Source organism: Lepidochelys kempii, chromosome 2 (assembly GCF_965140285.1).
Source record: "Lepidochelys kempii isolate rLepKem1 chromosome 2, rLepKem1.hap1, whole genome shotgun sequence".
NCBI lineage: Eukaryota > Metazoa > Chordata > Testudines > Cheloniidae > Lepidochelys > Lepidochelys kempii.
Genome location: NC_136381.1, coordinates 222,490,764 through 222,516,903, shown reverse-complemented (window position 1 = coordinate 222,516,903; position 26,140 = coordinate 222,490,764). Strand labels below are relative to the sequence as shown.

The 26,140-nt window shown below is 45.0% G+C and overlaps 1 protein-coding gene across 1 annotated transcript in view; it reads right to left on the bottom strand.

The window, feature by feature from the left end:
* LOC140907605 (serum paraoxonase/arylesterase 2) overlaps window positions 1–26,140 on the bottom strand; it is a 49,654-nt gene that overhangs the window by 16,606 nt on the left and 6,908 nt on the right. The window contains exons 2-3 of the mRNA XM_073333907.2: window positions 21,761–21,831; window positions 968–1,023 (exon numbers count right to left, since the gene is read on the bottom strand). Coding sequence (XP_073190008.1) covers window positions 968–1,023; window positions 21,761–21,831 — 127 coding nt within the window. The remainder of the gene's footprint in view (window positions 1–967; window positions 1,024–21,760; window positions 21,832–26,140) is intronic.

Below are 26,140 nucleotides of genomic sequence, written 5' to 3'. Positions count from 1 at the left end.
CCCACTTGCAATATGTACCCAGCCACTCTGTGCTGGTCCCTTTCAAAACAAGCACCTCTCCCCCCAGCTTTCCTGCCTCCCTCCCCCCATTCTTCTCCCCCCACCTCAAGTGACTTCTAAGGGCCTGTATCCATCCTGTCTCTACCCCTTTTGGCTCCTGTCTCTCAGTTCCATGTTCCCCCACTTTAACATTTCTTCAGGACACAGCGTCATTGCTTTCAGACAGCTCAGATGACTGCAGCTTTGGAACATCACTACCATGCAAGGTAATACAGGGAATCTCTGAACTGATCCAGGCTATCTGTTCAAAAAGTTTTCAGAATATGGGTAAACAAAATATGGCCACAGTTAAGTGCACCTGAATGGGTAAGGAGACTACCTAATACCTAGTACAGTTCCTCTAGGCAAAATCGCGAGAGTTGGCGACACGGATGCTATCACACGTATTGCAATATTGGTTGTTTTTCCAATAGTGACAGTTGCTGGAATCACATGAATGAAACTCTCAGCATTCAAGTAGCAAAACACAGTTCCTAGCGTTTATGGCTGTGGAGAAAAGCTTGAATATGTGAACCCTAAGGGCTCAATAACCAGGAAATAAGCAAAAAGAATCCAAAAGTTAATTTAAGGGGGGGAAATCATGATTTTTAAGTCTATCTCCTGATTTGGGGAGGATGACTCAAATGCTGAATACTTTGGGTCGGCAATGCACCAGGAGAATGTAAAATCACATGTGCCAATGATAAAGGTTGTATAACAATAGCCACAACAACTCTGCAAGGTTAAGAAATGAACTTCCCCAAGTAGGAAGAAATATAGTTTGAGCTAACTTAAGTCTGCATTACTCCCAGGAAGCAGTGTGCACAGAAAGTGTTCAGCCTGCAATTTGCAGGTGTTACTCCGGTGCAGAAAAAATTAGTACTCAAGCACCTGCATAGGGTGGGGAGGTAGGAGCCCAGGTACTTACAGAGCTAATGAAAGCCAGACCATCAGGAAGGATGTCAATATCTTCTGAACCTCTTTCTGCAAAGACAGACAGAGAAGTGGTTTATTCAGGAAGTGTTTTCTACTCAAATCTTTGCTGCCTCTCTCTCTCTCTCTCTCACATAATTCCACTTTCAAGAGATAGCAAATGGATACTGTTTTCAGCTACTCTGCTACTCGTACCATGTGTCTAAAGAATTAGCAGAACCTTCAGATGCTACTGAAAATAACAGTGCACAAATTCCAAGTTACTGTTCAAGTTTACCCCCTCTCTAGGATCTAGGCTTGTCTGACAACTCAGACATGTGCTTCCTCCCCGCACCACTGAATTTTGTGTTTGAAAGGTTGACCTCCAGGTGCACTTCTGTCCTAGCTATCTAGTCCCCTCTGACCTGAACCCTGGTCTATACTAGAAAACTTATCCATTTCTGACTATAAGAGCCGCTGCGAAACCAGCAATGAACTCTGTTTAACTGCAAGTGTAGACCATAGATTTTAAGGCCAGAACCAACACAATTATCTAGTCCAGCCGTCTACATAACAGCCCATAGAATTTCACCCAGCAGTTCCAATAGCCCAATAACTTGTGGCTGAGCCGGAACATCTCATTAAGACAGACATCCAATCTTGACGTTAAGACTCCAAGTGATGGAGCATCTACCACATCCGTAAGCTGTTCCAGTAGTTAACTGCCCTCACTGTTAAAAATTTGTCTCATTTTCAATTTGTACTTTGTCAGCTTCAACTTCCAGCCACTGGATATTGTAACATTTGTGCCTGCTAGAATAACAAATCCTCTGGTGTCAGTGATCTTCTCCCTGTGTAGGTAGTTTAAGACCTTAAGTCATTCCTCAGCCTTCTCTTCAATATACTAAAGAGACTGAACTCTTTTAGTCTCATTGTAAAGGGTGTTTTTCCAGACCACACATTCTCGTAGCTCCTCTCAGGACCCTTTCCCATTTTTCAGGAGACCAGCACAAAACAGAATTCTAAACAATTCTTTAAAATGAAAATTTAAAGATCCTGCAGAAAGTATTGCATTTTTTAAAGAGGAAAATCTCTGCAGACTCATCAATAGAGCAGCTGTTAGACAAGAAACTATACTAGGGCTTTTCCATTCCTGCTCCAACACAAACAACCTGTGTGACCCTGGCCAAGCCACTTACTCTCTGTGGCTCAGTTCCCCAATCTGTAAAAATGGGGATAATGGCATTTCCTTACCTCACAGGGGTGTTGTGAGATGCTCCAATACTACAGTGGTGGGGGCCATATAAGTACTATAGACAGACTGTGCTGGCAGAATATGCTGGTTTGTGAACAAGTAAATCATGAGCTGTGATCATTTCATCTCCACTAAATCAAAGGAGTTTTCCCAAGTTTGGGAATGGAAAATTAAATTACAAGTTTATGAAGCAGATAAACTAGAGAAAAAGCTACGCACTAAAGTGTTCATTACTACCTTTTAGAGATTGCACAACAAATCAAATATTGACCATTAATTTCTCAACTACCTTCTAGTTAGACAAGAAACTTGTGACTACCATTCAAATATTTGTTGGATTACGTTTTGCTAAACAACCTCCCTCATCCATTATGTGTGCACAAGAGGGAGTAGTTCTTTTACAGAAGACATTATTAAAGCTATAGATCAATGATCCCACTCCTACAGGCCTGTGTCTATTTTGGCCTTTTTCCAGAAAGTTTTTCATTGTTGCTATTGTTCTGAACAGATTTAGATGGCATGATAGTTAAGATCCCCATCTACCACTGGTGAAGCTTCACTCATAATAACAATGGTGGGAAGTCTTTAAAATCGCTAGCATAGATCAGACCTAAGGAAGTCACATCACAAGAAAAAGATGAGGAGTGGGAAAGTTGGGGAGGGAGGTGGAAGCCTTTAAAAGATGATTTAATAATTGTTAGCAAGAGAATGGAGGTGTGTGTTTAATTTTTTAATACTTTCTAAGATGCCTCAGAGTACCTGAGAGGTACTTTCTCCATGAAAGAAATATGTCCAGCCTACGTCGAGGGAGTTCAACAAGCTTTTGCATTGTGCTGCACCCTCCATTGAGCCATCCTGAATAAGACCATTTTAGGACAGCAGAGATTTATAAAACAGGATTCTAACTTCCTTACTTCAAATCACCAATTAGATTTTTAGTCTTTAGTGTCTTACAAGGGGAGAGGCAACACTGAAACGAAAGCTTTCTACCTTCAGTTGTCCTTGTTGAAGGCGTTTCTCCAGTGTTTGAACTACAGCTCACTGAAGATTACTCCCATTTATCTTGCATTGCAGAACTTCATTAGTAGGATTTTCCTGATCACAAACCCCCTCTCATGAAATAATGCCAAGGGTCAGAAACAAACCACCAGAACCCTAGCACGCTCATATGGAGGGGACACATATTTTCAGTTAAATATGGTGAATGCTACATTAGAGGATTGGTCTGGTTCACTACAGCCAACAAAAGCCACATAATGCTCCACTGTCACTTCATAGCTGTCAATGTTTGCATTAATAATAGGGTTTTATAGCGCTGAGCAAAGATGGGGAAATCTTTGAAAGTTGCACTAGAACGTCATGATGTTACCCAAGAGGTGTAGAATATATGCACTTTTGAATAGAACTTGTTGATTGATCAAATGATTTTTACTCTGGGTATCTAACCAGCTCTAACTGCGAAATGAAAGACGGAGGTTCTCAAATTGTACCTACAGCAGGAAAGGACTATTTAATCTTTATTAAGACTAAAAATGCTAAAAGTTATTATGTCTGTAAGGTTCATGTTTAAGTACATGCTAAATGTCCCAGATAGTGAGGACAGATCCATAGATTACAAAGAAGGGACCATTGTGATCATCTAATCTGACCTCTGAAGGATAAGGCATTCAGCACTTAAAACCCACTTCTTCAGGCCTCAGAAAAGTCTCTCTAGACCTTTCTCTAAGTGAAACTCCAGCCTCTATTGGGAAAAAACTATTACTGCATTTCTCCAACTGAGGCAAGATTTAAGAACACAGTATTTTAAAATTAAGATGTTCTATACAGCAAAATACAGAATTTCACTGCAAGGGTACGGTATGGAATAAATCAGGTAACATAAATCAGGTAACATAAAAGAGGAGGAATCTGACAGCTATGAGTATCTCTCATAGAGAGCACCAGCATGAGCTGAAAACCCCCCTCCTATCCATGTGCCCATGAACGAAGAAAACGTATTAATACTTTTTTGTAGCCGTTCAAGCAGAGTAATGTTTACATTACATATATAATGGAATACAGGACTGTAACTGAATTACTTTTCAATAGAGTTAATATTTTTAGGACATCATCCTAATGAAATCATGGCAATCCTATTTATGAACTGGGGGAAGCCTCTACCATTCATTAAATAAAGTTTGTAGAGAGCACGGAGGGTGGAAGAAAAGAGCATAGATGACAAAGACATGCACCCATCATGATTAGACCAAGAATGGACTTTACTTACTGAAGGAAGGAAGCCATCCACTATATGCTATAGGAAAACCACATGTCTATTAGATTAGAACCTCGGCTACAGCCAGCTGCAGAAAGCACACACTGGGGGGTGCTGTAAAGGGGACTTGAAGTTCATCTTTGCACTCCCAATCCTTCAGGCAGATCCTCTTGTCACAAGGTAAAGCAGTCCTCAGGCTTCTCTAAATTTATACCAGGCTACAACAGCTACCAGGGTCCAAAAATGTAACCAAAGATAGGAGTAGCACATAGGCAGCCTAGCTAGACACTTCTCTTGCCATGCCCTCTTTTCCCCTGTAACATCAGCTCCAGTGAGTAAGAGGCCATGTCAGCTCTGCACAACCACAGGATCACACCGACATAAAGGCCGATTAAACTGGCTTTACACTACATCAGAGGTGCAATAGAAAGGAGCTGCACCAGCCCAATGTGCATATACACATGTGCGTTCACACACACACACAGCAGTTCGCAATATGTTCTATTCTCACTACTGCTTCTATCCTGCTCTTAACACTGTCACATGCTCCTTACACAACAAGAGGCATAAAAGGGGGGGGGGGGAGAGGAAAGGGAAGACACACTCCTGTCAGTCAACTCCCTGCTGCTGTGATTAGGTGCTATCACAGCACAAATAATTAAGCCACCCGGTGCATGTAGAGATCTCAACTTGGCATTTCCTACATTTTGAACTCCGCTGCCCAAGCAGCAAAAAAATTAAAAAAAAATGTTTGTCCCGCCACACCTGTCTCTACTATGCAGAGCTAGATGCCATTCTGAGCGGGGATCACACCTGTGAGTGACAGCAGACACCATGTGACACCCAGAATAAGGCACCCTAGAATTGTACAGTGAGGAAGAGCTTGTTGAGGATGGGGACATGGAGGATTCAGAACCCAAAGACAACCAAGACCCCTTCAAGATCAAGCTGAACCCAGAGAAAACCCACTGAGGAAAGGGACAGGGGCTCTAATTGGTGTGATTTACTGCCCCATTAATGCACTTTTTTCCTCCATAGCTTGAGAAACGTTGTCCCCATTTCCTTCCCTGCCCTCCTCTTTCCAAAAAATGGCAGCTGACTGCACATAGTGAGGAAGCAAAGGAATTCTGTTTTAAAGTAGCCTGTTTATTTTAAGTGCATGCACTGTCAGTACAACGGAAAAAAAAATAAAAAGAAAATCAATAGAAAGAAAACAGGATATATACTTTTGCAAATACCTTAGATGCATTCAAAGCACATACCTCTGCAGGCAAATAATTCAAATAAAATTACAAAATGCAACTAACATTCAATGCATTCAGAACAAAAAAACAAAAAAAAACAAACTACTTCCAGTGATTGAATGCTACATGAACCAACCCCCCAAGAACTCAAATTAAACACACTGAGAATTCAAAAGAATGCTTGCAAGCAAGCCAGTAACTGGGCATTCAAACTACATGATTTGGCAGGAGAACAAAAAAAACAAAAAAAAAAAACCAATACAACACCCACCCACTAACAATATTTGAGTCCAAAACAAATTACTTGCTATGGTCAGATTCAGGAAAGAGATAGAACTATTTGTGGCTGGTTTAGGGGGCTTGTCTTTTCACAAAGCTAGCCAGCAATCCACTGGTCCTCCTCCACTTGCAGTGATGCAAGTTTGTCTTGACCCAGACATCTTTCCTGTTCTCTGGCACAATTTCACTGAACTTTTCAAGCACATAGTCCAAAACTAACTTTTTTTCTCCCCCAGTTTGCAAAAGTGTGTTGAGATTTTGACATTTCATCCCAATATTTCAGGGTGGGGGGAGGATTTTGAAATCTCAAACATATTTGTGGGATAGGTAAACCATTTGCTGCCCAGCATGAAGTATAATCTCAATATGAGATTTGACAGGGTACTGGAGTGAAGGAGGAGGGTGCAATCCTGGATGAGGAAGTGTGGGGTTGTCTGGAGTTAAATTTATGTATTAGTTTTTAGTGCTGTTGGAGGCCATTGGAAATGTTAGAGCTTCATTATGGTTGTGCATCTTTTACATTGTTAAATCTAAATAAAATTGATAAAATAAAACTTAATTACTATATTTGTCACTGTCACAATAAGACCAGTCCAAGGGCAGAGGGTAAGAGGAACCCAGAGAGTTAGCAGTGAGTTTCAGCTGGCCTGGCCTGACCAGCCCAGTGTAAACCAACTCATAAACCAACAAATAAATTGGTTAGTCTCTAAGGTGCCACAAGTACTCCTTTTCTTTTTGCGAATAAAGACTAACACGGCTGTTACTCTGAAACTCACTATTGTTATCATCTGGATCTAAAAGCGGTCATTCGATAGGTCACTGGAAAGCTCAGAACTCACTGGTTATTTACATCATTGTGCAATGTAGGATCAGCATAACTACGTCGCTCAGGGATATGGATTTTTCACACCCCTGAGTGACCTAGTTATATCGATATAGATCTGTAGTGTAGACCTGGCCTCAAAGACAATGAGAATGCATTTACACATATCAGATAAACAAAGCTATCAAGCTAACAAGTGGGGAAGAGAGACAGTGGGACCACACCACAGCAAGGAAAATAAACTTTATCTGAACTAGAGAGACAGGGGGTCTAAACCTCACTTAAGCAAATTAATCAACTGACTGAATACAATGCTAGTGTATCATGTAAGATTTTATGAATGCCTGTAACAAACTGGTGATTAATATAATTGTAAATGGCATGTATTAATACTATAAGAGGAATTATGAATACTCAGTGATATTATGTTTGAATGTGTGTGGCTGAACAAAGGAAGGAACTGTTCCCATCCAGTCTCCTACGTAAATTAAAGCATGGTAAAAGCAAAACAATGGAAACCGCATTTAATGTACCGGGGAGATGGGAAGCCCACAGGAAGGGAAGAACAGCTGAGGTCAGCATCCAGGTGGGCACAGGAAGCTGAGCACACAGGAGGGCTTCCTGACTCCTGAAACAAGGTCATTGAACTTTGGGATATAGAAGCAAGGACAGAAAGCCATTTTAGGCAACCATCACTAGACCGATGAGGGAACAGAGCCCTTGCAAGCTGAGAAAAATGGGTCCTTCAAACCAAGGGGATGGGGTTTGAAGTCTGTGGAACCAACTATAGATAAGCAAATCTGTCTAGGAAAAGGTCTTTCACCTGAGACAACAAGGGAAGCCAGCACCTTGTGTTTTTGTGGAAAAATTGTAAAAAAAATGTAAAAAATACAATTCGGAAGAACAGCTAGCCAAAGACTCAAAAAGTAACAGCTAAAAAATGTGTAAGTACATCAGAAGCAGGAAGCCTGCTGAACAACCAGTGGGGCCACTGGACGATCAAGATCCTAAAGGAGCACTCAAGGAAGATAAGGCCATTGCAGAGATACTAAATGAATTTTTTGCACCTGTCTTCACGGTTGAGAATGTGAGGGAGATTCCCAAACCTGAGCCATTCTTTTTAGATGACAGATCTGAGGAACTGTCCCAGATTGAAGTGTCATTAGAGGAGGTTTTGCAACAAACTGATAAATTAAACAGTAATAAGTCAGCAGGACCAGATGGTATTCACACAAAAGAGTTCTGAAGGAACTCGAATGTGAAATTGCAGAACTACTAGTATGTAATATATCATTCAAATCAGTTTCTGTACCAGGTGACTGGAGGATAGCTAATGTGACACAATTTTTTTTTTTAAAAAGGAAGACTACTCCAGAAGCGAACCCAGCAATTAAAAGCTGGTAAGCCTAACTTCAGTGTAGGCAAATTGGTTGAAACTATAGTAAACAGAATTATCAGACACATGATAATCCATGAACTATTGTTGGGGAAGAGTCAATGTGTTTTTTGTAAAGGGAAATCATGCCTCACCAATCTATTAGAATTCTTTGAGGGGGGTCAACAAGCATGTGGACAAGGGGGATCCAGTGGATATAGTGTACTTAGATTTTCAGAAAGCCTTTGACAAGGTCCCTCACCAAAGATTCTTAAGCAAAGTAAGCTGTCATGGGATAAGAGGGAAGGTCCTCTCATGGATCTGGTTAAAAGAAAGGAAACAAAGGGTAGGAATAAATGGTCAGTTTTCAGAACGGAGAAAGGTAAATATAGTGGTGTCCACCAGGGATCTGTACTGGTACCACTACTGTTCAACATATTCATAAATGATCTAGAAAAAGGAGTAAACAATGAGGTGGCCAAATTTGCAGATACTCAAGATAGTTAAGTCCAAAGCAGACTGTGAAGGGTTACAAAGGAATCCCACAAAACTGGGTGACTGGGCAACAAAATGGCAGATGAAATTCGATGTTCATAAATGCAAAGTAATGCACATTGGAAAACATAATCCCAACTATACATACAAAATGATGGAGTCTAAATTAGCTGTTACCACTCAAGAAAGATCTTGGAAGTCATTGTGGATAGTTCTCTGAAAACATCCACTCAATGTGCAGCGGCAGTCAAAAAAAGCTAACGATGTTGGGAAATCATTAGGAAAAGGTTAGCTAATAAGACAGAAAATAGCATATTGCCTCTATATAAATTCATGGTATGCCCACATCTTGAATACTGCATGTAGATGTGGTCGCCCCATCTCTAAAAAAAAAGATACATTGGAACTAGAAAAGGTACAGAAAAGGGAAACAGAAATAATTAGGGATATGGAACCGCTTCCGTATGAGGAGAGATTAAAAAGACTGGGACTTTTCATCCTGGAAAAGAGATGACTAAGGGCGGGTATGATAGAGGTCTATAAAATCATGACTAGTGTGGAGAAAGCAAATAAGAAGAGCCAAGTTGGGAGATGATTGACTGGTGAGAGAAACTATTTTGAACAAAGCCTGCACCTTGTCACATTAGACATGCGCTTTTAGACATGTGTTTTCACTTTTATTTGCTTGTAACCCTTTCTAACTTTGTTCCTTTTACTTACACCACTTAAGTCCTATTGTTAATACATTTGTTTATTTTCACGATGAACCAACTCTGTGCGCTGTTTAGATAATCTCTGAAACAGTTTGTCTCTTTACAGGTGCAACAAACATTATTTCTCTGAGCTGTCCAGGAGAAGACCGGACACTTTAGTGCAGTGGTTTTCAAACTTTTTTTCTGAGGACCCAGTTTAAGAAAATTGTTGATGCCTGCGACCCAATGGAGCTGGGGATGAGGGGTTTGTGGTGTGGGAGGGGCTCAGAGCTAAGACAGGGGTTTGGGGTGCAGGAGAGGGTGCAGGCTCTGGGGTGAGGTCGGGGCTGGGGCAAGCAGTTGGGGAGCAGGAGGGGATCAGGGCTCTGGGCTAGGGGTGCAGGCTCTGAGGTGGGACCGGGGATGAGGGAGTTGGGGGGCAGGAAAGGGTTCCAGGTTGGGGGGGAGCTCAGGGCTGGGGCAGGGGATTGGTGCTCGGGGTTGGGACTCAAACTTACCTCTGGCAGCTGCCGATCAGCAGGGCAGTCGGGGTGCAGAGGCAGGCTTCCCACCTGCCCTGGCACCGCGGACTACCTGTGCCCTGGAAGCAGCCAGCAGCAGGTCTGGCTCCTAGGCGGAGGAGTGCAAGGCACCGCCCCCCTGCAAGCTCCCATTGACTGGGAACCGGCCAGTGGGAGTGCGGAGCCAGTGCTCAGGGCGGAGGCAGCACGCGGAGCCCTGTGGCCCCCCCTTCCTAGAAGCTGGACCTGCTTCTGGCCATTTCCGGGGCACAACATGGTGTCGGAACAGGTAGGCACTAGCCTGCCTTAGCTGGGCAGCATCACCAACGGGACTTTTAACGTCCCTGTCAGTGGTGCTGACTAAAGCCGCTAGGGTCCCTGGGTGCCGAGCAAGGCGACCGAATGCCTTACATGCTGCGACCCAGTACTGGGTCGCAACACAAACTTTGAAAAACACTGGGGTTTAGGGCACACAGTTTTGGGGAAATTCAGGACTGGAAATGTGTTGGAGTCATCTGGCTGGTTGTAAACTAAGGCTGGTGGAAGCCAGAGTGAGGTTGTAGACAGGCTGTTGGGATCAGAGCTGCTGAACCAGGGCTGTGTAAGCACACAGACGCTCAGGGTGTGACCCACGTGCTTATAAGCTTGTTGTAAGTGGCCCAGGTTGGGAGCTACGGCAACAGAGTATTGTGAGGCACCCAAGGTTACGGTTAAGTGGTGACAACCCCCCACTGGTCCTGGATTGCACCCCTGAACCCTGACCAGACTGTCACAGTTACTTCCTACAGTGATGAGTACCCTAGAAATATTTACTACAAAGGTAATTTTTTCCTTCTTCTGTCAGGATATGGAATTATTTTGTACTTGCACCAAAATTTACATTAAATGAAACTTCAAATTCACTTGCTTGAGGATAGGAGATACAATTCCATCATGTTTCTGAGGGTAACGTACACAAGTTAGACAAAACAATAGGTAGTTCATCAGGAGAAACTCCTCAGATAATTATTTCCATGAATTCTTAATGAAGATCAAATTATGAGACAGTAATAGGAATAGAATAGGTGAACAATTCACAAACTATCACCTATTCAAATGTACACTTTTCTTTGTGATACACACAAACAACTCATGATTTTTTACTAACGTGTTCACTATTTGCAGTTGTTCAAGGAATTGCTTAAACTAAGCTTTGTTAGTCTATGGATTATTCACAAACTGTTAGTTACAAGTATTTGATATTCACACTGCACAACTGGCCCACTTATGACACCGTTTCAGCTCACTGATTGATGCACTTTCTTGAACAGAAGGAGAGAAATCTAGAAGAGGATTTGGGGTAGTCATGAGAGCACTTCCAACATGAACACTCACTTGAGTATTTCATGAAGCTTCTTTCTGCAAACATTCTTGTAAATAATAAAAAAAAGACATGAAGGGGTCATCAAGAAGGGGTCAAATAAAAGCAAAACAAATTGGTTCAGTTATATAACAATTCCTGATTTTGCCCAGCTGTAAACACAAGTGGAATGTACCGTTTTACCACCCAGGATGTATATTTCTAACAATTAAAAAGATCACCTTGGACTGAAGGTTGCAATTCAGGTGTGCAGTTATGCCAACTTGAAAGACATTTGCCTTTTTTTTTTTTTATTTAAGAGAATAACCTTCCCCTCCACCACGTTTAATTTCTGACTTTTTTTTTTTTAAAGTTGGCGTTCGAAAGCAAAGTGAACAAGAGTCTAAAAACATGAAGTGGGAAATTCTATGTGGAAAAAACAAACAAAAGTGAACTAGATAGCAAAACCAAGCCTGCAGTAACTTGGAAAACTACCACCACTGTTGAATGGTTTTTAACCTAATCAACAGCTGTTCCATTCTCCCATGTATAATATGAGTAGTTTAAGATAAATTGACTATCTTGGCTCTGAATAAAGTAATCACTCAAGAGGCTAGACTGACTAATCTAGTTTTGCAGGTTAATACAGATTACAACATTTTACTAGGGGATTTTAAGAAAAAAAAGACTGAAATACACATGCAAATATCCTAAATGTAATTACTGTGGGCCAGATCCTGCAAACACATGAGCAACCATAAGGTTGAGTCCAACAGAAAACACACAAGTGAGTAATTTTACTCAGATTGGTAGAAGTGTTTCAATTTCCTGGCTTCCTTTATGAATTCAGTGGCAAAAACTATGTTAATGTAGAGTTGAGGAGGTTGGTGGTATGTCATTTTCTTGCAGAAAGATGAGTTGAGCTAAACTCAAACTTCTGAAAACTAGGAAATGCAGAGTTAAGGTTGCCCATGCAACCTTAACTCTGCCCTCTTTCAACAATGCCCCAATAACACAAAAACCTTTACTCTGCCAGCCTCACTATTGCTGAAGTGTACAAGCTCTTCACCTCTTTTTATAGCCCATTCACACTCACCCATAGAATGCCATCTAACACTATTAAAGGACAAAAGGAAAAGAAAATGGTCGGCAGAGTAAAAGGTATGTGTGTTAACAGGGTGTATTGGGGCACTGCTGAAAGGGGCAAACTTAAAACTGCATGGACAACCTGAAAAGCAGGACATGAGCAATTAAGAAGTGTGAGTTTTGCTCAACTCACCATTCAGCAATGGGATGACATGCGCACCAAGCAACCTCAACTCTGTGGTAATGTTATTTTTTGACATTGAATTTTCTAGGGTTATTTTTAAACAGGAAAAAGATACGTTGTTGGTAGGAATTAGTAACCATCTAGGTAGCTCTACATATCATGCCTGCAATTTGCATACCGAGCCAGTCAGCTGGAGCCCCACCAACCCTACTTTGACACACCTCCCCAGCCACGCCCTGACCCATTCACTGCATTACCCTGCCGACCTGTGCCCCTCCCACTACTGTACCCAGCCCCCCTGCAACCACAAGCAGGGAATGCATCTCTCTGCAGTTTCCACTCCCTAGTATACAAATGTGTTGATTGCCATTCCTTTCCCCTCATCCCCACCTATAACCCAACTCACGTGCAGTGGCTAGAGGGAAGGACAAATGTTACAGTGGGTGGTGTTTCTGGTCATGTTTTAGAATGTTTGGAGGGTGGAATTTGTAGCAGGGCCAGCGAGAGAAATAAACACACAGGATTTCTGTTGGAAAATACCGACAGTTTTACATTTGAGAGAAAAATCCTCTGACCCCATCCAATGGACATACACTAGGTCTACACTAGGTCTGGTCTACACTAGGACTTTAGGTCGAATTTAGCAGCGTTAAATCGATGTAAACCTGCACCCGTCCACACAATGAAGCCCTTTATTTCGACTTAAAGGGCTCTTAAAATCGATTTCCTTACTCCACCCCTGACAAGTGGATTAGCGCTTAAATCGACGTTGCCGGCTCGAATTTGGGGTACTGTGGATACAATTCGATGGTATTGGCCTCCGGGAGCTATCCCAGAGTGCTCCATTATGACCGCTCTGGACAGCACTCTCAACTCAGATGCACTGGCCAGGTAGACAGGAAAAGAAACGCGAACTTTTGAATCTCATTTCCTGTTTGGCCAGCGTGGCAAGCTGCAGGTGACCATGCAGAGCTCATCAGCACAGGTGACCATGATGGAGTCCCAGAATCGCAAAAGAGCTCCAGCATAGACCGAACGAGAGGTACGGGATCTGATCGCTGTTTGGGGAGAGGAATCCGTGCTATCAGAACTCCGTTCCAGTTTTCGAAATGCCAAAACCTTTGTGAAAATCTCCCAGGGTATGAAGGACAGAGGCCATAACAGGTACCCGAAGCAGTGCCGCGTGAAACTGAAGGAGCTGAGGCAAGCCTACCAGAAAACCAGAGAGGCGAACAGCCGCTCTGGGTCAGAGCCCCAAACATGCCGCTTCTATGATGAGCTGCATGCCATTTTAGGGGGTTCAGCCACCACTACCCCAGCCGTGTTGTTTGACTCCTTCAATGGAGATGGAGGCAATACGGAAGCAGGTTTTGGGGACGAAGAAGATGAGGAGGAGGAGGAGGTGGTTGTAGATAGCTCACAGCAAGCAAGCGGAGAAACCGGTTTTCCCGACAGCCAGGAACTGTTTCTCACCCTAGACCTGGAGCCAGTACCCCCCGAACCCACCCAAGGCTGCCTCCTGGACCCAGCAGGCGGAGAAGGGACCTCTGGTGAGTGTACCTTTTAAAATACTATACATGGTTTAAAAGCAAGCATGTGAAAGGATTACTTTGCCCTGGCATTTGCGGTTCTCCTAGATGTAGTCCTAAAGCCTTTGCAAAAGGTTTCTGGGGAGGGCAGCCTTATTGCGTCCTTCATGGTAGGATACTTTACCACTCCAGGCCAGTAACACGTACTCGGGAATCATTGTAGAAAAAAGCATTGCAGTGTATGTTTGCTGGCATTCAAACAACATCCGTTCTTTATCTCTCTGTGTTATCCTCAGGAGAGTGAGATATAATTCATGGTCACCTGGTTGAAATAGAGTGCTTTTCTTCAGGGGACACTCAGAGGAGCCCATTCCTGCTGGGCTGTTTGCCTGTGGCTAAACAGAAATGTTCCCCGCTGTTAGCCACAGGGAGGGGGGAAGGTTGAGGGGGTAGTCACGCGGTAGGAGGAGGCAAAATGCGACCTTGTAACGAAAGCACCTGTGCTATGTATGTAATGTTAACAGCAAGGTTTACCCTGAAAGAGTGTAGCCACTGTTTTATAAAATGTGTCTTTCTAAATACCGCTGTCCCTTTTTCTTTTCCTCCACCAGCTGCATGTGTTTCAACGATCACAGGATCTTCTCCTTCCCAGAGGCTAGTGAAGCTTAGAAAGAAAAAAAAAAAACGCACTCGCAATGAAATGTTCTCCGAGCTCATGCTGTCCTCCCACACTGACAGAACACAGACGAATGCGTGGAGGCAAATAATGTCAGAGTGCAGGAAAGCACAAAATGACCGGGAGGAGAGGTGGCGGGCTGAAGAGAGTAAGTGGCGGGCTGAAGAGAGGGCTGAAGCTCAAATGTGGCGGCAGCGTGATGAGAGGAGGCAGGATTCAATGCTGAGGCTGCTGCAGGACCAAACCAGTATGCTCCAGTGTATGGCTGAGCTGCAGCAAAGGCAGCTGGAGCACAGACTGCCACTGCAGCCCCTCTGTAACCAACCGCCCTCCTCCCCAAGTTCCATAGCCTCCACACCCAGATGCCCAAGAACGCAGTGGGGGGGCCTCCGGCCAACCAGCCACTCCACCACAGAGGATTGCCCAAAAAAAAGAAGGCTGTCATTCAATAAATTTTAAAGTTGTAAACTTTTAAAGTGCTGTGCTTAAAGTGCTGTGTGGCATTTTCCTTCCCTCCTCCACCACCCCTCCTGGGCTACCTTGGTAGTCATCCCCCTATTTGTGTGATGAATGAATAAAGAATGCATGAATGTGAAGCAACAATGACTTTATTGCCTCTGCAAGCGGTGATTGAAGGGAGGAGGGGCGGGTGGTTAGATTACAGGGAACTAGAGTGAACCAAGGGGCAGGAGGTTTCATCAAGGAGAAACAAACAGAACTTTCACACCGTAGCCTGGCCAGTCATGAAACTGGTTTTCAAAGCTTCTCTGATGCGTACCGCGCCCTCCTGTGCTCTTCTAACCGCCCTGGTGTCCGGCTGCGCATAACCAGCAGCCAGGCAATTTGCCTCAACCTCCCACCCCACCATAAATGTCTCCCCCTTACTCTCACAGATATTGTGGAGCACACAGCAAGCAGTAATAACAGTGGGAATATTGGTTTCGCTGAGGTCTAAGCGAGTCAGTAAACTGCGCCAGCGCGCCTTTAAACGTCCAAATGCACATTCTACCACCATTCTGCACTTGCTCAGCCTGTAGTTGAACAGCTCCTGACTACTGTCCAGGCTGCCTGTGTATGGCTTCATGAGCCATGGCATTAAGGGTAGCCTGGGTCCCCAAGGATAACTATAGGCATTTCAACATCCCCAGAGGTTATTTTCTGGTCTGGGAATAAAGTCCCTTCCTGCAGCTTTTGAAACAGACCAGAGTTCCTGAAGATGCGAGCATCATGCACCTTTCCCGGCCATCCCACGTTGATGTTGGTGAAACGTCCCTTGTGATCCACCACAGCTTGCAGCACTATCGAAAAGTACCCCTTGTGGTTTATGTACTCGGCGGCTTGGTGCTCCGGTGCCAAGATAGGGATATGGGTTCCGTCTATAGCCCCACCACAGTTAGGGAATCCTATTGCAGCAAAGCCATCCACTATGACCTGCACATTTCCCAGGGTCACTACCCTTGATATCAGCAGATCTTTGATTGCGTGGGCTACTTGCATCACAGCAGCCCCCACAGTAGATTTGCCCACTCCAAATTGATTCCCGACTGACCGGTAGCTGTCTGGCGTTGCAAGCTTGCACAGGGCTATCGCCACTCGCTTCTCAACTGTGAGGGCTGCTCTCATCTTGGTATTCATGCGCCTCAGGGCAGGGGAAAGCAAGTCACAAAGTTCCATGAAAGTGCCCTTACGCATGCGAAAGTTTCGCAGCCACTGGGAATCGTCCCAGACCTGCAACACTATGCGGTCCCACCAGTCTGTGCTTGTTTCCCGAGCCCAGAATCGGCGTTCCACAGCATGAACCTGCCCCATTAGCACCATGATGCATGCATTGGCAGGGCCCATGCTTTCAGAGAAATCTGTGTCCATGTCCTGATCACTCACGTGACCGCGCTGACGTCGCCTCCTCGCCCGGTATCGCTTTGCCAGGTTCTGGTGCTGCATATACTGCTGGATAATGTGTGTGGTGTTTAATGTGCTCCTAATTGCCAAAGTGAGCTGAGCGGCCTCCATGCTTGCCTTGGTATGGCGTCCGCACAGAAAAAAGGCGCGGAACGATTGTCTGCCGTTGCTCTGATGGAGGGAGGGGCGACTGACGACACGGCTTACAGGGTTGGCTTCAGGGAGCTAAAATCAACAAAGAGGGTGCCTGTACATCAAGGAGTATTTCAGGCAGGACTTCACGGAGGGTTCCAATAAGAAATGGTGCACCTAAGTTATCGTTCTTATTGGAACAAGGTGGTTAGCCTGGCCTCTGATTGATACATGGCTAGATTTACCTCGCTGCACCTTCTCTGTGAGTGACTGCAGTGTGACCAAGAGGAATGAGTCCCCTAGACAGGGGAGGAGGCAAATGAGTACAAAACAAATCTGGTCTATTTCTTGTTTTGACCCACTCCATATATCTTTTACATCTTTGGCTGGCAGCAGATGGTGCAGAAGGGCTACAGGCCATCCACATCTCATGGCTGCTCGGCAGAAGATGGTACAGTACGACTGCTAGCCATCCTCATCTCTTGCCTGCCCGGCAGAAGATGGTACAGTACGACTGCTAGCCATCCTCATCTCTTGCCTGCCTGGCAGAAGATGGTACAGTACGACTGCTAGCCATCCTCATCTCTTGCCTGCCTGGCAGAAGATGGTATAGTACGACTGCTAGCAGTCCGTATCGCCTGCCCGCTCACCATAAGACGGTTCAATAGGACTGACTGCAGGACTAAAGAGAATGACCTGGTCAAATCACTCCAAATTTAGTCCCTGCGCCCATGTCTGCCCAGGCGCTCCCAGCCGACGTGGCCAGGAGCACCTCGGACACGACGAGGACGACTACCAGTCGTATTGCACCGTCTGTTGCCAGAAGGCAATGGGTTGCTGCTACTGTGCAGCAAAGCCGTACCGCGTCTGCCAGCACCCAGAAGACATAGGGTGACGGTTACCTGAGCGGGCTCCATGCTTGCCGTGGTATGGCGTCTGCACAGGTAACTCAGGAAAAAAGGCGCAAAATGATTGTCTGCCCTTGCTTTCACGGAGGGAGGGAGGGAACGGGGGCCTGACGATATGACCCAGAACCACCCGCGACAATGTTTTAGCCCCATCAGGAATTGGGATCTCAACCCAGAATTCCAATGGGCAGCAGAGACTGCAGGAACTGTGGGATAGCTACCCACAGTGCAACGCTTCAGAAGTCGACTCTAGCCTCGGTACTGTGGAAGCGCTCCGCCGAGTTAATGCACTTAGAGCATTTTCTGTGGGGGGACACACACTCGAATATATAAAACCGATTTCTAAAAAACCGACTTCTATAAATTCAACCTTATTCCGTAGTGTAGACATACCCTAACTCTGAGAAAGCGTGGAAGAGGTCAGAGCTTGTAATGTTTCTATGCCATACAGTCCACGTTGTCTGGTTCCTCCATGAACCCTCTGATTTCCCAGTTAATATTCTTCCAATGCTTATTAATAGCTTTCATATTGTCACTGTAGCAATTATTCAGATGCTCAGCCAAATCAGTGAAAACGATCACAGCTCCTGACCACAGATCCAAATCTGCTTTAATACATTGTATGAGGTGCACACTAGGAATAAGGCCCAGATCATTTCCACCTCAGTGAATCACCACAACATCCAGGAGATCACAACCTCATAAGTCACTGGTGGGTGAAACACGATGCCAATGCAGACCATTTCTCTCCCAAATTAGTCTGTAAACAGCAATCTCCATATCCTGGCATACTCTTTGCTCTCTCGCAAACTTCTGCAACCTCATGAGCCAGGAATTACCCAGAATCCACACAATGGCAATTTTGTCAGTGCACAGAGTTCTTTTTCCTCAGTTGTCAAGGTACCTGTCAGTTACAAACCTCCATGCTATGCATCTTTGGAAACCACCACGTTTATCTGCTCAGAGATCTGGAAGCAGCCAGTTCCCCAGGGTTAGTAAAACACAGATTTTCTCAAACATCGAATCCTACACTAGCCTACCACCCATTCTCATTTCCCACCCCCACCATAGCCACAACCCCTCTCTCTCCCCCCCCCCATCCCCTCCCCGCAACTCCCCACACACCAAAGTTTTGGTTTGACCAGCTGCTAACTATTCTGCTTTGTTCACAATTAAACCTCCCCATAAAATAAAAACACATTATAATAGAACAATAGAGCAAGCAACATGAATTATTAAATCTTTATTGCATGGGTGTACAAAGATTAAGACTAGAAAGGTCAGTGGCAAGGTGTTCACCAGGGACAATGTTGCCAGCAAGTTCCCTTGAACAATCCAGGCAAACAAAGTGGTTGCAGAAAAGCCTTCATGGTTTCCCCCCGCCCCCCCCATTTATTGGTTCATGTGCAATGTAATACTTCCAGACTGCCCGTCTACACAAGCAAAGAAGTGAACATGTTCTTAAACACCATTCCAAATTTCAGTTCCCCAAAGATTCAGTGGGCACCGTGCACTACCTTGGGTAAAACTTGAAAAATGGAGACCTTTTAGATCCCCATAACAACAATAGTTTGATCTCCAGCTCTGTGCAAGATGAACCCACCTAGCAACTATTTTTAAAAATGGACATTTTGGGGGGCTTATATCGCCACAATTCCTAGATCAAATGAGCCCAATTTTGGGTCACTAACCCTGTGCTGCCCCCTCCTGAGGGAAACCACAGTTCAAAAGAATCAAACTAAGCATGTTGATTTTAAAGGACTTAGAAAGGTCAATCTTTAAACATAAGTGGTGATGCAACCTCTACTATCTTGGTGCTGCCATCTGACTATTATTTGGGGCCCCAATCCTGTGAAGTGAATTTTGGAGTGATGTTTTCAATGCCATATCAACATGCTGACTTTTTAATTTGCAGCAACTTCTTGACATTACTCGTTTGTTCTGTGTTTATACAGCCTCTAGCACAATGGGGTCCTGGTCCATGACTGTGGCTTGCAGGTGTTCTAAGAATACTGCTACTATTAATAATCACCCACTGATATGTTGGAGCCACTGAGTCTGTTTTCTTGCTTTGACTTTGCTCCGAGGACCAGCAGACGACAGGAATGCACCTGAGCAAAGCGCTCAGCTAGGGTTGGGAATATTATGACACAGGAGTACAGGGGACAGCTGTAACATTGTGTATTTCTCAACCCCAGTCTCCGGGCAAAAGAGGGCCGTCAGCATTCAGCTAATCTTCATATAAATACCAGGCCCCAAGAGGTTTGTGAGGGACAATTAATTATTTTGTTCAGAAGTTAATCAAATTGTTTTTGCCATTTCGAGTTCTATCTTCCTGAACAGAATGAGTATTTTGCAAAAGGTTTTGTAAAGACCCATTTGCTTTTCCCAAATGGGAGCAAAGACACCAGTTTAAAGGGATAACTCAAGAATGCCTTTTACATGAAATATTATCAAGGGAAATGAATATTCTGCCTCTTCCTCTAACAAATATGGGCTCAACCCAAAAGAATGAAATGTTTTCAAATATAAGTTCTACTGACCTACCCTCCCCACTATCTCACAAAAAAAAAATTCTACTTGCGTTTCTTCAACTACATAATTTTGAGTTCAGAAAGACATTTGATCCCTGCAACATTCAGGAAGTGAGATTTGTGAAGTCAACAGTGTGACTCAGCTAGGTCAGAGGAAAAGCTGTAAATTCCAACTGATGCAAAGCATTCCACAAAAAATAGACAAGGGAGTTCAACCATATACAGATATTTATAAGTACAATCCTGTTAGAATTTTGTTTTAGCAGCCATTAGAAAGATCCTGTTAAACAAGACATAAGCCTAATTTCCCCCCCCCCGCCCCGCAACCTAGTATTCTTAAATCAGCAAATCCACTCATAAGTGCTCTGAAATAGGAAGAAAACAAGTTAATGGTAACTTCAACATTTAAAACAGCTAAACCTATTTTGACCTGGCTGATTTCAACATATGAAATGTTTGTACAAATAAAAAAAGCCAACCTTATGATGCTGAGCTCACTATCTCAAATATGAAGGAGATATTTTAACCAAAGAACATGTAGCTAAGTGGCTAACAGCCATGAGAATTTATAATTGTTCATTTAGCTAAAAAATAAATCCCAGTTTTCCTTGTGCTCAACAGAAATATTAAATTAAGAGGACAAAATGTTACACATAAATATTGAACATTTTGAATTTGTTTCTAGAAAGAAAAGGAGATGAAGAAATTTACATTTTAGTTTTCTTCATAAACAGGTCACATATTTAAATTAATTTGTATGGGACTGTGTTTAGGTCTGCACAAACACACACACAGAAGAATAGCTTCAGTGCTTAGTATTTTCAGGCATGTCCTAGATAGAAAGTAATGGCAATCCCCTTTTCCTAACTTGGCTAGTCACAAGCATGGACGCTCTGTCTTTCAAGTGTTATAGCTCACTTGCACATTCAGGTTAAATTATGCAATACATTGAACTTTGGGATCCATAACATCAGAAAGGGGAGTGTGGTGCTGTATGTACCTTATATACTAAGCTCCTTTTCTACTTCTCCATATCCACTTTGACTGGACTCTTATCTTAAAACCACCAACTCCGCCCAGCATTTTGCCAGCTTGCTTTTATCAGCACGCCAGTTAACTCTGTGCCTGTTGCGATCTCTGAAAGCCTTCACAGTTGCAGAAGCTCCTGTAGGAAATGTTTTACCAGCAGATAGGCATCTGAAGGTGTGTCCCATAAGCATGGCCACACCTCGCTGTGTGCATTTCAGATATGCAACAGAGCTTTAGTTGGTCTCTCCGTCTTCGTGGTACTGTGACGAAGGTTATGAAAAGACAAACAATGACAATGTACTAACACAGCCTCCCATCTCGGTACTAACTGAAGTTTTCCTTCTATTCTGAACATCCAGCTGTTCACAACAGAATTTTCTGTCTGCTGCCTCTTTTCTTTCCCACTGGAGTTCAGGGGATTCACAATAGCAAAAAGAGTAGTTATAGGCCACAATTATTATTTTTTCCAGAGTCAGCTTTTTAAAACCTGGCTTTAGTAGCTGACTTTAAAGCAAGGCTCCCAATACAAAGTACTTAGTCCTATCACATACATACCAATTCCTTTAATAAGGTGGCAGTTGGGAAGTTCCACTGGTTCCACCTCTCTGGAGCCATTCAGCTTACGTCTGCAAGAGGAAAGAATACAGTTTAGTGTAACAGATCAGAGAGAGTTTTACAAACTGAAACAGTGTTGACTGATATATGCTGGCTAGCATATAAATATAGATCATAATAATATGTATTATATGCACCATATACACAAGTATGCATTAAGTACAAATATTGTAACAGTGATATGGCTTAAATTGATCTATAGGGGGGAAGAGGGAGGGACAGATGTACTCCATGTTCTATTTGTTGGGCGTCAGTGTGCGTGCACGGCCCATGCAGCTAGTCCCTGCCCCCGGCAGTAGCCATATGGCTGCCAACTTTCTAACTGCACAAAACCAAACACCCTTGCCTCACCCTCTGCCCCATGCCTTCCGAGGCCCCACGCCTGCTCTGCCCCCTCAGAGGCCCTGCCCCTACTCACTCCATCTGCTCTCTCTTCATCGCTCACTCTCCCCCACCCTCACCTCACTTTCACCGGGCTGGGGTAAGGGGTTGGGGTGCGGAAGTGGGAGAGAACTCTGACTGGGGGTGGAGCCAGAAATGATGAGTTCATGGTGCAGGAGGGGGCTCAAGGCTGGGGCAGGGAGTTGGGGTACAGGAGGGGGTGAGGGCTCTGGGAGGGAGTTAGGATGCAGTAGGGGGTTCCAACCTGGGGCAGGGAGTTGGACCATGGGAGGGGGTTTGGGCTCTGGGCTGCGCTTACCTCAGATGGCTCCCAAAGTGGCCAGCATGTCCAGCTCCTAGGTGGAGGGCAAGGGGGCTCTATGTGCTGCCCGTGCTCATAGGTGCCCCCCCTCAGCTCCCACTGGCTAGGTTTCCTGGCCATGGGAGCTGCAGAGCCGGCATTTGGAGCTGTGGGAGTGCACAGAGCCCCCATGGCTGCCCCTGCACCTAGGAGCCGGACATGCCACTGCTTCTGGGAGCCGCTTGGAGCCAGGCCAGCCCCGCTGCGCTGCCAAAAGCGGTGCTGACCAGAGCTGCTAGGGTCCCTTTTCAACCAGGCGTTCCTGTCAAAAACCAGACCCCTGGCAACTCTAAGCAGCCGGTGGGTGTGTATATGCACTGGCCAGTCAGGCTGTCTCACTTGTGTTCTGCTGCAGGAGGGGGATGTTGATGGCCTCCAAAATGGTGCTGTGTCCACCAGGCACAGTCAGCAGCTTCAGGGAGGCAAGTGTCACATGCTCCGGCCCCCCCTCAAATCTCCCTAAAACTAGTTTCAGAATGCTGGTCAGCAGGCTGCAGGGGGATATTAGTCATGAGAAAGCTTCACCTCTTGTTTCTCCACCACCCCCACCTCCCATTGTAAGAAACAGTTGGCCACTGAATGAAATGCACCCTACCAGGACTCGTGTGTTTGAAGGTGTGGTCCCCAACCCCCACATTCAAATGTGTCTGAGTAGGAGCACGGTGTCAAATAAATGTTCCAGAATGTTTCTCTGTTTAAAGGAAATTATTGCACTAACATTTCCATCTCCTTCCCCCTCCAATTAAAGTTGAGAATGTATATGATCAAGAGTCAGGAATTTCAAGAATCAAAGATCCCATAGCAACATCTGGCCGCATTGCACTTCTACATCAAGGCATATATTTAACTGCAGGATCATTTCAAGACACTAGAAGACAGCCACATCGTTGACATTAGCATTGCCAACTTTCTGATTGCCAAAAAACGAACACTCTTGCCCCACCCCTGCCTTGCCCCTTCTCTGAGGCCCTGCCCTCCACTCACACCATGCCCCTGCCCTGCGTCGCTCGCTCTCCCCCACCCTTGCTCATTTTCACTGTGCTGGGACAGGGGGTGAGGGCTCCTGCTGGGAGTGCAAGCTCCGGGATGGGGCTGGGTGTCACTTCCCCTGGTGTTATCCGGACCAGTGATCTGCTAGATCACGCCAAACCTTGACTCTGGGAGCCAGCCTTACCCTGCTCTGCTGTGAGAACCCCCACTCGTGGGCTGTTCATCCACAGCCTCTGGCATGTAAGCTGCTCCTTGGATTGTGCAACCGAATGACAACAGACAATATCTCCAGTCCCAGACACAACCCTAGGAAACTCCATCTTGCAGTGTCCAGTTATGCCCACTGGATGCTGCAAATTTATATTGAAACAGAAATTGATATGTACCAGGCTTGTTATCCCAAGGGGAGTCTCTGACATGCTTCAAATCAAACACACTGCTTCAGGCAGAACAAACAAACAGATTTATTAACTACAAAGATTATAAATCAGAGCACAAGTAGTCAGATTTGGTCAAATGATATAAAAGCAAAATGCATTCTAAGGTGATCTTAACACTTTCAATGCCCTTACACACTTAGATGCTTCTCACCACAGGCTGGCTGGTTGCCCTTCAGCCAGGCTCTCCCCTTTGACCAATGCTTCAGTCGCTTGGTGGTGATGTCTGTAGATGGAGGTAGAAGAGAGAGGAAGAGCATGGCAAACATCTCTCCTTTCTATCATGTTCTTTCTTCCCTCTTGGCTTTGCCCTCCCCCCTTCAGAGTCAGATGAGCATTACCTCATTGCAGTCCCAAAACTGACCAGAGGAAAGGGGAGGGGGTGACTAACTCAAGAGGCCAACAGATCCTTTGTTACTGCCTAGGCCAGTGTCCTTTATTCCTGTGAGGCTGGGCTGGGTTTGTCCCATACATGCCCTGATGAGGTGTGAACTGCCCCTCTGCTCTTGAAGAGTTTTGCTTGGGCCTGTTTTAAGCCATGAGGACACACTTTCAACCTTAGAACTATATACATGAAATTACAACCTATAACATTACTGTAAAACAATTACTATAACAACAACGCTCAGTGCATCATGAGCTTTCCGAAGACACCCGACACGACAAACTTTGCATTGGATACCACAATATAAAATCATATTATAGGATGATCATGGGGGGGGGGGTGTGCAGGGTATTCCCCTGAGGTACAGAACATCACAGCGGGGATGAGGGGTTGGGAGTGTGAGAGGAGGCTCAGGGCTGGGGCACAGAGTTGGGGTGCAGGAGGGCGTGAGGGATCCAGATGGGGGTGCAGGCTCTGGGGTGGGGCCAGAGATGAGGAGTTTGGGGTGCAAGAGGGGGCTCCAGGATGGGGCTGAGTAGTTGGGAGTGCGGGAGGGGGCTCCGGGCTGCGGCTGAGGGTTGGGGTGCAGGAAGAGGGTGCAGGCTCTGGGCAGCGCTTACCTCAGACGGGTCCCGGAAGCAGCCAGCACGTCTGGCTCCTAGGTGGAGGTGCCGGGGGCCCTGTGTGCTTCCCGAGCAGCTCCCACTGGCCGCGGTTCCCAGCCAATGGGAGCAGTGGAGCCAGCACTCGGGGTTGGAGCAGCACGCAGAGCCCTCTGGCCGCCCCCACAGCCAGAAGGACATGTTGCCACTTGCAGGAGCTGTGCAGAGCCAGGTAGGGATGAAAGCCTGCCTACCCCAATGCTCTGCTGACTGGACTTTTAATGGCCTGGTCAGTGGTGCTGACTGGAGCCGCCAGGGTCCTTTTTGACTGGCCATTCTGGTCAAAAACTGGACACCTGGCAACCCTAGTTAGCATTGCTGTGGAAGCCATAATTTTTTAATCTCTTTACTTGCACTCATTTACATTCTCAACCTAATATTGCATTATTATCAGTTTGTGGATTTTCACTCAGACGGTTCCTAGGTAAATTAAGAACTCAGAGGGGATGGGGTGGGGTGGGGTGGGAGAGATCAGGTTCAAGTTAAACAAAAAACTTAAACTGTTTTCAAAACAGTCCTGTGACTGCAACTTTTATCTTCCCACTGTCCAAACTTGAGTTGCCAGAACATACGGCTTGATCAGTAAGACCTTCAGAGTTACCAGTGAGCGAATATAGTGATCTTTTACATAACTATTTTCCCCCGTATCCTCATTGAAGAGCAATTCAGGCAAATGTTGGATCACCAGACAAGTGGCCAGAGGAATCATCATTTAACTAATGTATTTTCTTTCTTCATTCTGTGCGGCTTTTCAGCAACGTCAGCATTCTTGACTTGCTCTCACTTTTCCCCTGCTTTATCACTTCAGTCTCATTAACTCAGAAAGACCAGGATTTTTTGCAAAAATATGTAGCACTCTTTCAAAACAGCCAAGCCATATGTTAATATTGCTTGTCTGATAGAGAAAAAGAAATGTCCCAGATTCACCAGCCATTTGCAACAGTTTTCTTGAGCAGAAGGACAATGTGAAAACAGACTGTAGGGTGTTATTGTACCGTATACAGCTCCTAATACTTAGCTACATACCAAAGCCAGGTCTATACTACAAAGTTTTGCTGGTAACACTGGCCTTATTTTAGCACGTCTGTGTATGCACCCAGGTGC